Source organism: Aulonocara sp. 'chitande type north' Nkhata Bay, linkage group LG22, assembly GCF_057382095.1.
Source record: "Aulonocara sp. 'chitande type north' Nkhata Bay isolate Kocher_YH1m ecotype deep benthic linkage group LG22, A_spYH_male_GT1.1, whole genome shotgun sequence".
Lineage (NCBI taxonomy): Eukaryota > Metazoa > Chordata > Actinopteri > Cichliformes > Cichlidae > Aulonocara > Aulonocara sp. 'chitande type north' Nkhata Bay.
The window spans coordinates 5,482,554-5,499,121 of NC_141364.1; the positions used below are offsets into that span (position 1 = coordinate 5,482,554).

The 16,568-nt window shown below is 42.3% G+C and overlaps 2 protein-coding genes across 2 annotated transcripts in view; both read right to left on the reverse strand.

Moving 5' to 3' along the window:
- Positions 1-16,568, reverse strand: part of grin2da (glutamate receptor, ionotropic, N-methyl D-aspartate 2D, a) — a 262,588-nt gene that overhangs the window by 82,081 nt on the left and 163,939 nt on the right. The gene's annotated exons all lie outside the window — the stretch shown is intronic.
- On the reverse strand, positions 13,516-15,560 carry LOC147303312 (uncharacterized). The gene is made up of 3 exons (XM_086281123.1): positions 14,804-15,560; positions 13,866-14,320; positions 13,516-13,775 (listed from the first exon to the last, which is right to left on the reverse strand). Exons 1-3 carry the CDS (start codon positions 15,317-15,319, stop codon positions 13,535-13,537), a joined length of 1,212 nt encoding a protein of 403 aa, XP_086137249.1. The 5' UTR covers positions 15,320-15,560; the 3' UTR covers positions 13,516-13,534.

Below are 16,568 nucleotides of genomic sequence, written 5' to 3' on the forward strand. Positions count from 1 at the left end.
GGTGAATTTGATTAATATGAATTCAGATGTTTGCAGGCCCATTGCCACAGGTGGATAAAATCAGTCTACCTCTGCAAACATTTATGAAAGATTTGGTTGTTCTAAAGAGCTCACTGAATTTCAGCATGGGACTGTAATTAGATACCAACAGTGCAAAGAGTGGTATTATTACAAAGTGGAAGCACTTTGAAACCACAGCATCTCAGCCACAAAGTGTTGGACAACATCAAGTTAAAGAGTGAGGCTGCTGAGTGCTGAGGTGGAAACGACATGTTGACTCAGTATTTGCAGAGCTCTAAAGCACCTCTGGTGTTAACGCCAAAGGTGTTAACACCAGAGGGAGCTTCATGGCATGGGTTTCCAATGCAGCCACAGAACCTGGGCACCTTGCAGTCAATGCGTCAATCATGAAATCTCTGTATACCAAAGTATTCTAGAGTTAAATGTCCGACAGCTAAAGCTTGGCTGAAAAAAGTTTATGCAACAGAAGAACAATCCCGTGCACACCAGAATGGTTGACAAAGAAAGGAACCAAGGTAATGCAATTGTGCGAAGTCCAGACTTCAACCGGATTCAAATGTTGTGATGGGAACTTGCAAGTGACAGCAAACCTTGAACTGAAGCACCCTTGTTATGATGAGTGGATCAAAACTCTTCCACAGTGATTTAAAAAGAGTGATAAAGTCATCTAGAAAATGATTACTTCAAGTTATTGCTGATAAAGATGGTTCCACAAGCAAGGGAATTATTGAGTGTACTACAGTTACAATGGCCACTGTCTTTGGACTGTGGGAGGAGCTGGAGGACCCAAAGAAAGCACATGAAAACTCCAAACAGAAAGGCCTGAGCTGACCAGAATCCTTGAAACTTCTTGATGTGAAGTTAAAGTGCCAACACTGCATGACCTTGCAAGTAGGTTGGTTGAAAACACTTCAAACTTCTCATGTTTTTGACATAGTCATCATTACCTTTTTTTTTTTGACATGTAACTGCAACTCAAATGCACAATCTACTCCAAATATACTCCAGTCAGAAACTCTAAGATCAGAATAATTATTGAAGAGATACCTGTAAATAATAAAACAAGCATCAACCCACTTTTTTCAGCACCAGTTATCGTAATAAACTGAATAATGCCAAATCTACTGCAAATTGTTTCACATTCTGAATATTCAGAAGAATTCATTTAATGGATATTAACTTCAGCAGCCAAAACAGTGAGAACACCTTCGGCACATCAGCTACAGATGTAACCTCGTAGACCACGCACCTCTGATGGCATTTTTACAAAAAGAAGCCACTTGTGTATGTGCCTCTGAATTCATGAGTACCTATTTCATGACTGGAAAGTGTTTGACTTTCCTGAAAATGGAAGGCTTCTAACCCGCTGCTGTGCCCACAAGCAGCTGATGTTGCCTGACATCTGGCAGGTCCCCGAGGTCGTCAGTATTTCTGTTTCACCTGCTTTTACACCTGAGAAAAAGTCTGCCTCGAGGCTCGCAGTGGCACGAGAAAGAAATGTCTCCATCCCTTCTGCCAGGTAAAGCTGGATTGCAGCTGAGTGTAGGCTACAATGTCACACCTCCCACCCTCACCTCCCTTTTTTTTTTCCTTTTACTTCCACTATCCTTTTATCCTTTACTTTGCCTCTGCTTCTTACTTCCACCCTACCATCTCAAATTCTCTTGATCTCCCCCCCCCCACACACACACACGGTACAGTACAGCGCAGAGATGCAGGGTACCAGCAGTGACAGCAGCAAGAAAGTCTGGAAGAGCAGCAGGAGCTGGAGGAGGTTGAGAGAGAGCATGAGAAATAAAGATAAGGTGGAAGGGAAAAAAAGAACATCTTGGAAACTGTGACTAGGATAAAAGTAAGAGACAGAGAGAAAGAAGAGTGCAACAGAAGAAGGAGACAGATGCAGACAGCGAGAGTGTATGCAATACAGAGAATAAGACAAAGAGGGCTGCGTGGCACAGAAACATGATTCACTGAAGTGCTTCACTGAGAATGGGTACCAGCAAATAGGTCTGCTACCGGCAGTGTTGGGGAGTAACGGAATACATGTACCGCCGTTACGTATTTAAAATACAAAATCCGAGTAACTGTATTCCGTTACAGTTACCGTTTAAAAAGGTGGTATTCAGAATACAGTTACTTTGTTGAAATAAATGGATTACACTGCGGTACTTTCCTGTTTCATATTGTCGCGGGTCAGGACTGTTTGGGTTTTGTTTGACAGCTACGTTCTGTTGTTCCAGGCGGCAGCGTTACGGTTGCCATGGTTACAGGGCGACGCTCTCTCTCTCTTTCTGCGACTGTGTGTTTCCTGGGTGAGAGAGCGCCTTTTCGTTGTTGTTGTTGTTGTTGTTGTTGTTGTGCTAAGCTAACAGGCAGAATGCTACAAGCATATGTCACAGTACGGCTGTGTGCAGGCAAGAGTAGGACCCAAACGCAAACTCACAGAGTCAAAAGTTAAACTCAAAAAACACAGCTTTATTGCTGGCGTGGAGTGGGACACGAAAAACAATACAAAATAAACTAAACTGGGAAAAACTAAAGCTCAAGGAGCCACAGGGAAAAATCACACAGCTATGATGGAGGACGCAACACTGACAAAGAGAAACATGGGGCTTAAATACACTGAGGGATAACGAGGGGGAATGAGCCACAGGAGGAGAGCACAGCTGAGAGTAATTAAGCAGGACGAGGCAAGGGAAGCAAAACTAGAAACATTAACATAGAACAGACTGTGAAAGTAAAACAGGAAACACACTGACGGAACTCAAGACATGTGGACTTAACAGACTGGGGGAGACAGAACATAGGGATCTGAAACATGGAACAGAAAGGCACAGTAGATCAACATGAACATAACAACGCCACAGGGGAAGAGTAAAACTGAACACGATGAACACAGAAACACCAGACCTCTTCACAATAAAACAGGAAACATAATGAGACGTAGACATGACAACCCAAACTTCACAATGTAAGACACAGACATGAAACACATGAAAAGCAGGGGAGATTTACCATAGTTGGAAACACGAGGGGGAAATAATAAGAACTAGAAACACTTAAGCATGATAACAAATGAACTTAGGAACCTGAAGGGCTTACATAAACTAAAACATCAAAATGAACTAAAACTCAAAACACTGGGTCATAAGACCCAGGATCGTGACAGCATAGCTCTAAAGAATGTAGCATCATGGGCAGTATAGTCCGTGTTGCAGGGAGAATGGACTGCCATACACGTTATGTGTCTGTGAGCGCGAGGAGGGAGAAAAAGGCGAGTGGAAAGGTACGAGTTGTCGTCGAGGAAAAACGGGAGCTGGAAGCATGTAAATATAATAATAACCACTGCAGCCAAGAAGAGTGCCTGATGAGCCCAGTTGTAAGTAAGCTATTAAGACTCGACTGTACACAGTGTTCGTGTTTTCCTCCGAAAACAATAAGTTCCGTTGGAGCAGTCTTTCAACGCCTCTCTCTGTCCCTCGCAAGAAAAGTTGACCCACACAACAAAGTAAAGCTATTTTTCGGCTACGAGCCGACAGGGACCCCGCCGTATTAGTCAGAGGTCCCTTTACTACAGTTCGGAGTTGCGGACCTTCAGTAACAGTAATAAATCACACAGCAATAGTACATTCACGTTGGCCGTAAGGCCAGCAATGTTGTGGGGATGGAGCTGGACTCCCTCAAGGTGGTGTCGGAGAGGCGGATGCTGTCCAAGATAAAGACAATGTTGGATAACACCTCCCACCCACTCCATGACATGTTGGTCAGTCACAGGAGCTCGTTCAGTGAGAGACTGAGATTACCGAAAAGCACCACTGAACGACACAGGAAATCATTCCTGCCTGTGGCCATCTCCCTGTACAACGCATCCACTTAACACACTGTTTGCTGCTACAACTACACATGTTTCTTTTCCAAATATTTATTTATAAGTGACTTATGTATGTATGTATGTATGTATATATATGTATATATTGTACTATTCTTAGTTAGCGTATTGTCTGTCTTGTCTTAATGTTGGTTTAAAATGGAGCACTGTAACAAAAAATAATTTCCCCCAGGGATCAATAAAGTATTCTGATTCTGATTCTGATTGTTGTAAAAAGCACGATAATATATTAAGTAATCCAAAGTATTCAGAATACGTTACTCTCATTGAGTAATGTAACGGAATACGTTACAGAATACATTTTGGGGCATGTATTCTGTATTCTGTAACGGAATACATTTTAAAAGTAACCTTCCCAACACTGGCTACCGGTATGAACCAGCAGCTGCTACAGGAAAAATCCAAAAGATGAGTTTAAGAAGCTCTTGAACCCGCAATGTAAATTTAACAACCAATCCTCTCCCCAACAATATCAAATCAAAGGAATAGTTAATAGCATAATAGTTCATTATTTTTACTTTTCAAGGCAGAGATAAGATGTAACGAGTCACCTTTCAGTAAGTGCAAGGTTTCATCTCAATGGTTTATTCTGTTATACCCCTTACAAGATCGCTGTTGAATGTGTGACGTCTTAAATGGAAAGCTTTGGTTTTGTTTGTGTTTTCTGTCCTGTAGGTTCCACTTGTCAATGAGACGAGCCGCGAGTTCCTTTTCTGTGAATGTTTGTGTACTGAGCTGCCAGTGCTCATGCTAACTGCCCAGATCTTCCTCTACATGTACCAAAGAAACATCTGCTAAAGCCTCAGGGAACACCTTTGTTAAAAATAAAACATAATTAAACATTTTTGTCACAGTTTTGTTTTTTTCACCTTCTGATGTCACTCCTCATACAAGTATTTGAAATTTAAAAGAAATCACTTGATTTATTCTTTGTTGTTGTTGTTGTTGTTATCATTTTCAATCAGGGTAGGTCACTGGTAACTGCTAACTTTACTTTGCACACTGTTAAGCATGAATATCCCAATACCCCCTTCTTCTTCTTCTTATTATATTCTTATATTATCTTATATTCTTATATTATTATTATGGTTGTATAAATGTTGAATGTTAAAATTCATCATACAATTTGTAAAAAATAAATAAATAGTGTTCTCTCTTCTGTCATATCTCTAGCCATCTGATAAGATAAATTATGGATTTATATCTGTGGATTTGGTTTGATAGTGGTTAATGGGACTGACATGGAAGTCTGATGGAATATATATTTTGGTTCACCTTATTTATGTAGTTTTACACTTTATTCATATTTGCAAATTTCTGTTAAAAAAGGGGTGTAAATATCCATCTTATTTTCATAAGCTAGCTAGAGACACAGTGACCACCCAGTGACACAAATTTTTATCTGTCAAGGAAGCTTCTGTAGGAGCAGTTCATTGCAGCTTGATCCATAAAACACCTACACAGCTTTGTTAGTGTCTTCTACATGTTCTTTTTCACTGCTGTAGTAGCCATTTCTTAATGTTTTGCCAACTTCCCTTTATTCACTAGGAGGTCTTTAGCTATTAAAAGTCATCAGATATACATATTTTTTAGATTCAATATGTTTTAAAAGTGAATGCAAATAAGTTTTAGTAAATATTATATTTACATCAGTAATGTTGACTGTGATAAAATTAACATGATTTCCTGAAAAAAAAAAAACACAAACAACTTGTGACTTTGTGACCAAGGAGGCAGAGTCGCATGAAGACAGAAAAGAAAAAAAAAAGAGAAAAAAAGAATGACAGAGTGAAGCAGGAGACTCTCACAGACTCTCAGCGGGAAACCAGGCTCTATGCATTATACCTACACAACAGCTGAGCTCAGATGGAGCCTGATGTAATCGATGAATTTGCTACTGAGACATGTGACTGCTGTGCATCAAACAGTGGAGGAAGAAACGTTCCCAGTGGAATTAGTACCCGTTTTATGAGCATCCTAGCTGGGAGGCAAGAGAAAAATAAATATCATGGGGCTACAGCTGAAAAGAAGAAATTAAAGAACAGAAAGACAGCGGAGGGGAAAAAAAGCAAGACAGGGAAAGAAATAGACCCATCAATGTTGAAAAGGAAATAATTCAGGGATTCAGTGGCGGATAACACTCGGCTCACCCTGGTTAATCCACCTTTTCATTTGTAGCAATAAAGTTTACCCAGGCCTACATCTATTCCAGCTCACAGAGGGGCAGAGAAAAGCTCGCCAAAAGATTGTGGAAATCCTGGGCTAGACAGAAAGAAGCTCATCTTAGCGTTGATTTTCAGTAGGATGAATTGGATGTCAAGTATTTAGATCTGATTCAATACTGATGCTAACTTTAGAAAAACTGTGCCATTAACACAGAAAGCATGTTGAGGTCAGAATCAATGTTTTCCCATTTTTCCCTTAACATTAGCCAGAAGCTGAAAATTAACCAAAAAAAATTGTTGTATACAGTGTATGTATTTATTTATTTATTTGGCCTCTGTACACCATAAACCACTGCCACCATGATAACGTCAGCCCCTCCCCTTTTCAGCTTTAATTCAAGGTATTACACCCAAAATCCATTAACTATTTTTAGAGGCTAAAAAATGTTTTTTAATACTGCCTGACATCTAGGACCAATGGACATTGCTAAATTCTGTGTTGTCTACCTTGAGATATTCTCCTAGGCCATGGAGGGGGGGGAACTCCAGGCATCGAGGGCCAGTGTCCTGCAGATTTTAGATGTGTCCTTGATCCAACAGAGCTGATTTAAATGGCTAAATTACCTCCTCAACATGTCTTGAAGTTCTCCAGAGGCCTGGTAATGAACTAAACATTTGATTCAGGTCTGTTGACGCAGGGTGAGATCTAAAACCTGCAGGACACTGGCCCTTGAGGCCTGGAGTTCCTGCCTTTAGTACAGCCACCGTCAGCTGCTCATGGGTGTTTTTGGCTTTGGTTTTGTCTTTGATAACTAAAGCCATGCTCTACTGAATCGAAACCAGGGGACTGACACTGACTTGACCATCAAAGAATAACTAATTCCTTCACCTTTAAAATCTCTTGGGTTGCTTTTGCAGTATGTGTTGGACCATTATCTGTTGGCACTGTGAAAAAATGATCAGTTTTGAGCAGAGAGTATATAGTCCTACAGTTCACATTCATCCTGCTACTTATGTTAGCACTCACATCATGAATACACATTAATGGCCCAATTCCAGTGAGAGCCATAGGTGCCCATATATACCATATCATTGCCTGCACTATGTTTGGCAGATCATGTGGGATCCTTCAGATCATGTTTCTCTCCTTCTCCATACTTTTCTTGTCCAGTAAATCCTGGTTTCATCTGTCCAAACATTTTCTTTTTCAGAATTATGCAGGCCTTTTGTGGTTAAATCTATTCTCTTCTTGTTGTTCTAAAGTGGAACCAGTGGTTTGCACCTTGTGGTAAACCCTCTATTTCTATTCACAAAGGCTTCTCCTGATTTGACACTGACATGAATTTTGCCAGCGGCTGCCCACATATTTGGTCAAATTTGCTGGTTCTAATTATATGTCATCAACAATGAATGCATATTGTTTTTTGTTTTTTTTACATTGTTTAAATTCTGTTATTGTTTAAAGCATCTTCTTTTATAATAACTGTGTTAGTTGTCACAAAAAAGGGGGCAAGCAAGTCTATTGTTCTATGGCAGAAAAGTGAGTTAACGGTAAAGTCATTACAGTATATCATTCACTAAGGCCAGAGACTGACTGACCAGTCGCTTAATAAATAAAAAATTGTGTTGTTTAACATCAAATAAATGGGGGGAAAAAGAAAAAAAAACACAACCTATTCTAATCTCAGAACATGAAATAGACAAGCTTTCGGCACCTGTGCCTCGATGCTTCAGCCGTGACAAAAAAAGGGGCTAATACTCCTGTTTAAAATAGAAAATGGTATTTATTCAGCACTTTTCTGCTCTTGCTGAGCACTCAAAGCACGTCTACACCACAAGCCACATTGATCCACTTACGCACACATTCATACAGCACTTTAATCTATGCACTTTAAGCACTTAAAAAAAAATCTATTTCTGATGGATCCATCAGGGGCAGTGGATGTTTAGTATCCTGCCCAAGGACTCCTCACCATGTGGACTTCACACTGATCCTCCAGATTAGCAGACAGCCTAATCTACCACTAAAGTCAAACTTTGTTTCTGTGATGTGATAACAAAGTCACCATGAGAAGATAGAAGGGGCATCATGAAGTACAAGTTTGTTGACTGGGAAACCTTTGATTGTATTTAATAGGCTTAGACAGAAATGTTTCATAACAATGAAAGGTTAATAAATTCTAAATGGTAGCCAGTGGATGTGAGGATCCTCGTACATGGTGATGGTGATGGGGCTAACACATGTTTCAACTGCTCCTTTTAGCAGAAAAGTCTTTGTTGGTTTGTTTGTCTTAACTTTACAGGAATATTAATTCCATGCTGATTATGAATAATTATGCTTCATGTTTGGTTATTGGTTTATCAGTTACCTTTAGCTCACTGTTCTATCATTGGCCACACTCACCTCGCTGTTGTTTCTTCTAACCAATCACACTAAACTCAACAGCTTGGCAACTACAAGTGGAGCTGTCAGGGCAGGAGTTGTTTCAAATTACACAACAGAAACAATAAGCAAGTAACAGATTCACAGAGTCCTTGTGGTGAAAATGATGAATCAATACTGTTTCATTTCAGATTCAGCAACTCACATCTAATATGCTGGAAAAACAGGTGGAAAAATTTGCCAAAAAAGAGGCAAAAAATGGTTACATTTTGACAAAAAAAAGTTATCAAGGAATTAGAGAACCCATCAAACATTAAAAAGCAATATATATATATATATAAATAAAGAATTCTAATATCTTATCACATATTTTGTCTCAATCCCAGTATCTATGAACATATCTTAAGATGAGGAAAAAAAATATCAAAAAATACTTTTGATTTTTAAATATCATTTTTCATTCAGTCCATTACAAATGAAAAGAACATCAAATTCCCCAGTGTAATCAGAGGAATATCTCAGACGGGAGGTGTGCAGTACATTAGAGAGAGACTGTTCAAATGATCCATTTGGGCAGAGACATGACAAAGAGACTGCCTGTCTCTCTGTTTGATATGGCGGATGTCCTAATGGTTTATAGTCCTGCCCTAATAAGCACCAAAGCTGGTTGGTGTGATTTTTTCCATCAGTGAAAACATTCAGCCTTTTTGCAGGCTGTTGCAGAAAAGATTTCTTTGTAACCATGACAACTTATTCAAAAGTAAAAAAGAGATGCGTAGAGAGCAAGATGGAGAGTTAACGAGAAAGATGAAAAACAGCAATGGAGAGAGAGTTAGCTGGAATGATCAAGAATCATTTCATGCTCGGTGTAATGAAAGTCAGAGATTTGTCAGCATTTATTCACCATCTCTCTTCATCTTATATCCTCTTATCTGCACTCTCATGTTGATGCTACATAATCCTGAATATATTTTCAGGAGGAAAGAAAAAAATGAACAAAGCATTACAGGAAGATAGCTTTGTGATTTCCACCTTTTCCAAGAAAATATATTGTACTGAAAGCTTGCACAAGTGTTCCAGAACTCTAAACATTAAAAGTCTGTTAGGATGTTGACATAGGAATAACCTTGTTTACAGATAGTTTATCTTGAATGCATTTGGCCATGGATATAATTATTCAGCATTTTTGAAAGAGAAATGCAGACGACTCATCTTTAAAATTTACTACTGAAACTTGAAACAACTTAGTGCAAACACCAATACAACTGGAAATGGATTTCTTCCATTCTGAATCTACCCCTATCCATTGTAAGTTATTCCAGTTGGTGGTGATGCTATAATAAAGTAGCCACTCTTGCATGATGATCGCTCCACAGATTTCATAAACAAAGACTGCAACGAAGCAGATTGTTTTCTTATTCTGACCAGCAGAAAAACATGGCAGTAGCCTAAATTATCAATTATGTATTTGATTGAAACATTCAGTTTATTGTGTAAGAATTCAAATTAAATATTGAAGTTGGCACACCAGGTTGAGTAATGCAATTTGGAAAGGGAATGAAAATCTGGCTTGTTAAAATGGCATTTAACTGTTTTAATTATGTTTGATTGTATCCCCTCTGTCTACAAGAGAACACGTGACACTGAGATTATTGTCTAAATTTATGCTTTTATACTGGCATTAATTTTGTACTGGGTATACATTGAAATTTTATACTTTATACTTTTGTAAATGTATAATTATTCTGTAGATAATAATAATAAATAATCACGCCAACAGGTATCAGAGTCTTTGTCCTTCTGTGTTTTTATTTTTTTACTTTTTGTTCTTTCACAAATCACATCTAAATCAAGTACAGCACATGGCTACATGACACAGTTCAGTGAAAGGTTTGTTCAGGGTTGGCAGGATCATATTTCTTGTTACTGTCAGAAAGCAGGAAATACTGTGACCCAGTAGGTGTGTCCTGTTCTGTCTCCAACCTTAGGTGCCACCCTCGTGTCCAGCTGACTCTACTCAGCAATTAGGTCACAGTAGTTAAGACAAGACAGGGTGTTGTTTAGTAATTCAGACTTTTTAACTTACTCTTTGGTTGACCAGCTTCTGGGATTTGTTTTGTCTCATTTCTCATGATGGTGATAGTGTCTTGTCTGTCTCTTTCAATTTAATTATGAACAGAGTCTCTGCTTTGACCATTTAGTCTCCTTTTTCTACCTGGACACTTTTTGTTGCTTCCCTACATCCTCTGGATTAGTTCAGGAGAATATAACGAGTGGGGGCTTGTCTAGGATCTGAAAAAGGGGGTCCAGCATAAGCAGTATTTGGTTTTTGCTTGAGATAGTTGCCACTACCCGTGGTTTCATCTGTCTAAACATAATACTATCTGTGGAAAATGCAAATTTACCCTATCTCTAACACACCAAACTTCACCTAATTATCTTCTGGAGCATGCTAGGCGTGAAGTAACTTGAAAGGCAAAAACGTCGGTAACTGGCGCCCTGAACTGCCTAGCCCCAACAAGGAAGTTATGCCCACCCATGGATTATAGTGACTTTTTTTTTTTTTAAAAAAAGCAAAATAATAAAAGAATGCCCAAAGAAAGAAGGTAAAAAGCTCAATTGGACACTCGCCTCACCTCACAGTGCTTCACTTGTTCCACATTTTGTCATATTACAGCTTTATTCCAAAATGGACTAAATTCTAAACACCAGATAACAAAGTGCATATTATTCTTTTTTTTTATTTTTAATAAGAAAGCTAAAAAATAATTTCATTTTTTCCACTTCATTATCATGAAGTATGTAGAATTTTGAGATGATCTTAGTGATGCCAAAATCAGCTGATACTCTTAATCCAGTTGGAAAGCTAAGTTTTCCAGTTTTCATAGAGGATAATTAAGCTGATGTAGCCTGCTAACACTGCCTGTGCATCTGGAAGCTGTAACTTTTGCTCTTGCTCATCTGGCTCTTGGGGAAGTGTGGTCGGAAAAAAGCAGAAAATGTTGTTGGTGAAAATGAAAGTCTTCGACCACAGAGGTACTTTTTTTTTTTTTTTTTTTTTTGTGAAAAGAGCGAAGAAACAAATCGACAATATTTTCTTGTCATGAATAAATTATCATTTCAAAGAAGTTTTAAAATGGATGTTGAGAAATGATGTATCCATGCAGGAGTGTGTTCAAAAAACAGTTGCATCATTGTTTGTTACTGAAATAAAAAAGAAAAACTACAGAAACTGACCAAACTAAAAATAGATCAATCAAAAAGACTTGCAGTGATTGACCAGCAAACTACAGGGCGCACAACAGCAACACACTAACATGTCTTTAGCGTCTCACTGTGAGTAAAGACACAAAGTTTGCCAAAGTAAACTGCAGGAGTGCCCCGTGAATACATTTCTAACCACAAACCTAATCAGACACTAATTACCGTCACCTTCAGTGAACTCAGAGCCAACCACAAGCCAGTAGCCTCAGTAAGAGCAGTGAACACATCAAAACAGTTACAAGGTAAGTTATGGAGATAAGAGTTAATTTCATGGTAGTCAGGTGTGCCTTTGTTGGACTACTTGGTTGTGTGACAACCTTTTATACATGATCAAGCCTTTCCCCAGCTACAATGATGGGATTGTGCTATATTATTTTAGCTTTCTTTGGATGGACTTTGGTGCTAATTAGGTGTTGCCCTTACACTGAACAGCATTTTGTAATGCTAGAAGCACTTATGGTTTTTCAAGGGAACCAAGCAAATTAACTTGCCCTACCTCCCATTGCTGACACAGAGGATACCGCCAATTAAATCTCAATTTAACTTTTTTTCTCCATTATTTTAAATCCTTAAATTATCACAAAACTGCTAAGTTATGACTGATGTCGTAAGGTGCTGCTTTTAATATGCAAATCTAAGTGTACAGGTGCCTCTCTGTGATTGGTGGACCCAGAAGATGGAGGGATACAGACTGGTTACCTAAATAGTGGTGCTGTCAGCGTTAATCTCGTTAAAATGACATTAACACCATAACCGCATTAACGTGGCAAATCTCCGTTAGCAAGTTAGTAAATTTAATTTAATAAATTATTTAATGACCTATTTAAATAATTCATTTTGTCACTCCTGGCCCTCTATAGAGGGCGGCCAGTCATTTATCCTCTGCTCATCCCAAACAGTGTCACAGTCTGGCGAGGGCAGACTGTATGAATTGAAAAAGGACCCAAAATGCAGACTCCAAGGAACAGGGAACAAAACTTGAATGTTAACAAAAAGCGAGCCGTTTAATATGGCTGGTAAAAAGGTACAAACAAAGGGCAAGGCAAACTGAAGCAAAATTAACACAAACCTAAACTGGGAAATCTAAACAAACAATAAGAAAAACCTAGACAAGAAACTTGGAAGCATGGCATAGGAAACATGGCGTGGACAACAGACGACCTGACAATCACACACTGAAAACAGAGGACTTAAATACACAGGAGGTGATTAGGGGAAGTGGAGACACATGAGGAAACAGCTGGCACACATGAACATAATGACGTCACAGTGGGAGAGTAAAACTGAACATGATGAACACAGAACACCAGACCTCTTCACAATAAAACAGGAAACATAATGAGACATAGACATGACAACCCGAACTTGACAACGTAAGACACAGACATGAAACGCATGAAGAGCAGGGGAGATTTAACATGGTTGGAAACACGAGGGGAAAATAATAACTAGAAACACTTAGGCATAATAATACAAACTTGGTAACATAAGACACGCAGCATGAAACACGAAGGGTGAGGGGAAGCTTAAATACAGGGGAAGAAAACACAAGGAGTCTAATAACCAAATGAACTTAGATAACCTAATGAACAAAATAAACTCAAACTTAAAACGCTGGGTCAAAAGACCCAGGACCATGACAGAGCCCCCCCTTCAAGGGCGGATTCCAGACGCCCAAAACCATGAACAAAGAAATGCAGCAACAAGAAAACAAACATGAAACAAAACCAAAACAACCCACCCAGGGCGGGCGGCGGGGGTCCAGGACGGAGGGCCAGAAACAAAACCACAAAAACAAAGAATCTGAAGCACTCAGTCCAAACACAAGGGCTTAAGAGTCCGAGACCCTGTTTCAGGAGGGCGACCATGATCTCGGCAGAAAAGGAGTTCATGGCGGAGTAGTTCAGGTGGCCGACCTGGAGGCCGATGGCACAGTAGTCCATAGTTCAAGGGTTCAGGGGGCCGGCCATGTGGAAGGTGGCAGTGGCGAAGCAAGCATGGCTGGCCACACTCGGGTGGCTTGGCTCGTGGCCGGCGGCAACATGGACGAGACCTGTCGGGTGGCTTGGCTCGTGGCCGGCGGTGACGTGGACGAGACCTGTCGGGCGGCTTGGCTCGTGGCCGGCGGTGACGTGGACGAGACCTGTCGGGCGGCTTGGCGGGTGGTCGACGGCGTGGACGATAATCCTTGGATGGTTTGGTTGGTTTCCGTCGACAGGCTGTCCTGACAGGCTCCGGAAACAGCCGTGCTGGACCTGGACGTGGCTTGGCAGGTGGAAGGAGACAAGGCTGAGGCGTGGCAGGCGACGACGTGGAAGCCGCAGGTGGCGGCGCTGCAGGCGATGGCGTGGAAGGATGCTGGGCGCGCTTGGCTGAACCTCCAGCTGGCACAACAGGACCAGGCGAGGCAGGGCCAGCAGGTGCGGAGACCTCTGGCTGAGGCGAGGCAGGGCCAGACGCAGCAGAGGCCGGACCAGGCGTAGCAGAGGCAGAGGCCGGACCAGGCGTAGCAGAGGCAGAGGCCGGACCAGGCGTAGCAGAGGCAGAGGCCGGACCAGGCGTAGCAGAGGCAGAGGCCGGACCCGACGAGGCTGAAGACTCTGACGAAGCCGGACCCGACGAGGCTGAAGACTCTGACGAAGCCGGACCCGACGAGGCTGAAGACTCTGACGAAGCCGGACCAGACGAGGATGAAGACTCTGACGAAGCCGGACCAGACGAGGATGAAGACTCGGATGAAGCTGGACCAGGTGACGACGAGGCGGCCGCAGGTGGCGGCTGAACGGTCCCCTCGGACCCTCCAGCTGACGAGGCATGAGGCTGGACGGGCTCCTCGGGCCCTCCAGCTGACGAGGCAGGTTGCTTTTCAAGTTGCAGCAACACACAGTCTATAGTGGGTGAAATGAGTTCGTATGAGTTCTCAGACTAAGGTGTGGCAGAACCAGGTGAGGCGTCGTCCTCAGGCTGAGGCGTAGAAGCAGCAAGCAGTAGCGCAGCAGGTGGTGGTCCTGCAGGCGGCGGCACGGGAGCCGCAGGAGGTGGCGCTGCAGCCACAGGTGGTGAAGCAGAAGGTGGCCAGACGGGCTCCTCGGGCCCGCCAGCTGACGAGGCGTGAGGCTGGACGGGCTCCTCGGGCCCGCCAGCTGACGAGGCGTGAGGCTGGACGGGCTCCTCGGGCCCGCCAGCTGACGAGGCGTGAGGCTGGACGGGCTCCTCGGGCCCGCCAGCTGACGAGGCGTGAGGCTGGACGGGCTCCTCGGGCCCTCCAGCTGACGAGGCGTGAGGCTGGACGGGCTCCTCGGGCCCCCCAGCCGACGCGGCATGGTGCTGGACGGGCTCCTCGGGCCCTCCAGCAGACACAGGAAAAGGCTGCACAAACTCCAACTTAGCCCCTGGCTCCAACCTGGCCCGGATCTCGGTCCCACAGTGGCTTAGCTGAGCCTCATGGCTAGCACTTCCAGTGCAAACAGTCTTATAATTTGGCTTCTTGGAAGCAAAGTTCATAGCATGATCAATACACTGGGATGCTAGGTAATTGTGCAGAGGGATAAGATATTCCGTGGAAGACTTGGCTGGTGATTTTTCAGTCTTAGTCATTTCATAAACATGCCCATGAACCTTTAAGGCAGTGTTTGTTCCAATATTGTCCTTAGAAAAAACGCGTGGATTCAGAATATAATCACCCACCTCATGTTGCTGTGAGCCGTGGTGACGACCTGGACGCCGCCTCCTCCTGGAAGCGGTGGTTGTGGGGGCCGGCGCCGCTACAGCTGAGATGAATGTAGCACTGGAAGCAGCCACCGGTTGAGGTGAGGGAAACGCAGCACTTGTCTGCTGCCGTGGCGACATGGACATGGAGACAGGTGAGAGACTGAATAAGCCGACTCTTACTCCTGTAGCCGGTGAAGGAAGAGCTGCATCACCGCAGGGCTGGTGTGATTCAGCCTGCACACTGGGCACCTGCTCAGACGATGATGGTGAGGCAGAGGAGTTCGTGGCTGTAGCAAACTTCTTTAAATCTGCAGGCAGGCAGTCCATAAAACCTGGGTTAGCCGTGGCTATCCGGGTCAACTGAGCCCGAATAGCCTCCTTCTCCTCCCCCTGCTTCCCTGCACAGGAGACAATCCAAAGTCCACGAAGCTGTGTAACACGAATCTGTCACAGTCTGGCGAGGGCAGACTGTATGAATTGAAAAAGGACCCAAAATGCAGACTCCAAGGAACAGGGAACAAAACTTGAATGTTAACAAAAAGCGAGCCGTTTAATATGGCTGGTAAAAAGGTACAAACAAAGGGCAAGGCAAACTGAAGCAAAATTAACACAAACCTAAACTGGGAAATCTAAACAAACAATAAGAAAAACCTAGACAAGAAACTTGGAAGCATGGCATAGGAAACATGGCGTGGACAACAGACGACCTGACAATCACACACTGAAAACAGAGGACTTAAATACACAGGAGGTGATTAGGGGAAGTAGAGACACATGAGGAAACAGCTGGCACACATGAACATAATGACGTCACAGTGGGAGAGTAAAACTGAACATGATGAACACAGAACACCAGACCTCTTCACAATAAAACAGGAAACATAATGAGACATAGACATGACAACCCGAACTTGACAACGTAAGACACAGACATGAAACGCATGAAGAGCAGGGGAGATTTAACATGGTTGGAAACACGAGGGGAAAATAATAACTAGAAACACTTAGGCATAATAATACAAACTTGGTAACATAAGACACGCAGCATGAAACACGAAGGGTGAGGGGAAGCTTAAATACAGGGGAAGAAAACACAAGGAGTCTAATAACCAAATGAACTTAGATAACCTAATGA

Bases quoted from the DNA above. Each gene is read 5' to 3' on its own strand.
- LOC147303312 (XM_086281123.1), bottom strand. From the start codon at position 15,319: ATGACTAAGACTGAAAAATCACCAGCCAAGTCTTCCACGGAATATCTT. The intron at 14,321-14,803 runs GTCTGGCCACCT...GCTTCGTCAGAG, and splicing joins CTGGCGGGCCCGAGGAGCCC to TCTTCAGCCTCGTCGGGTCC. The intron at 13,776-13,865 runs GTCTCGTCCACG...GCCACCCGACAG, and splicing joins CCCGCCAAGCCGCCCGACAG to GTCTCGTCCATGTTGCCGCC.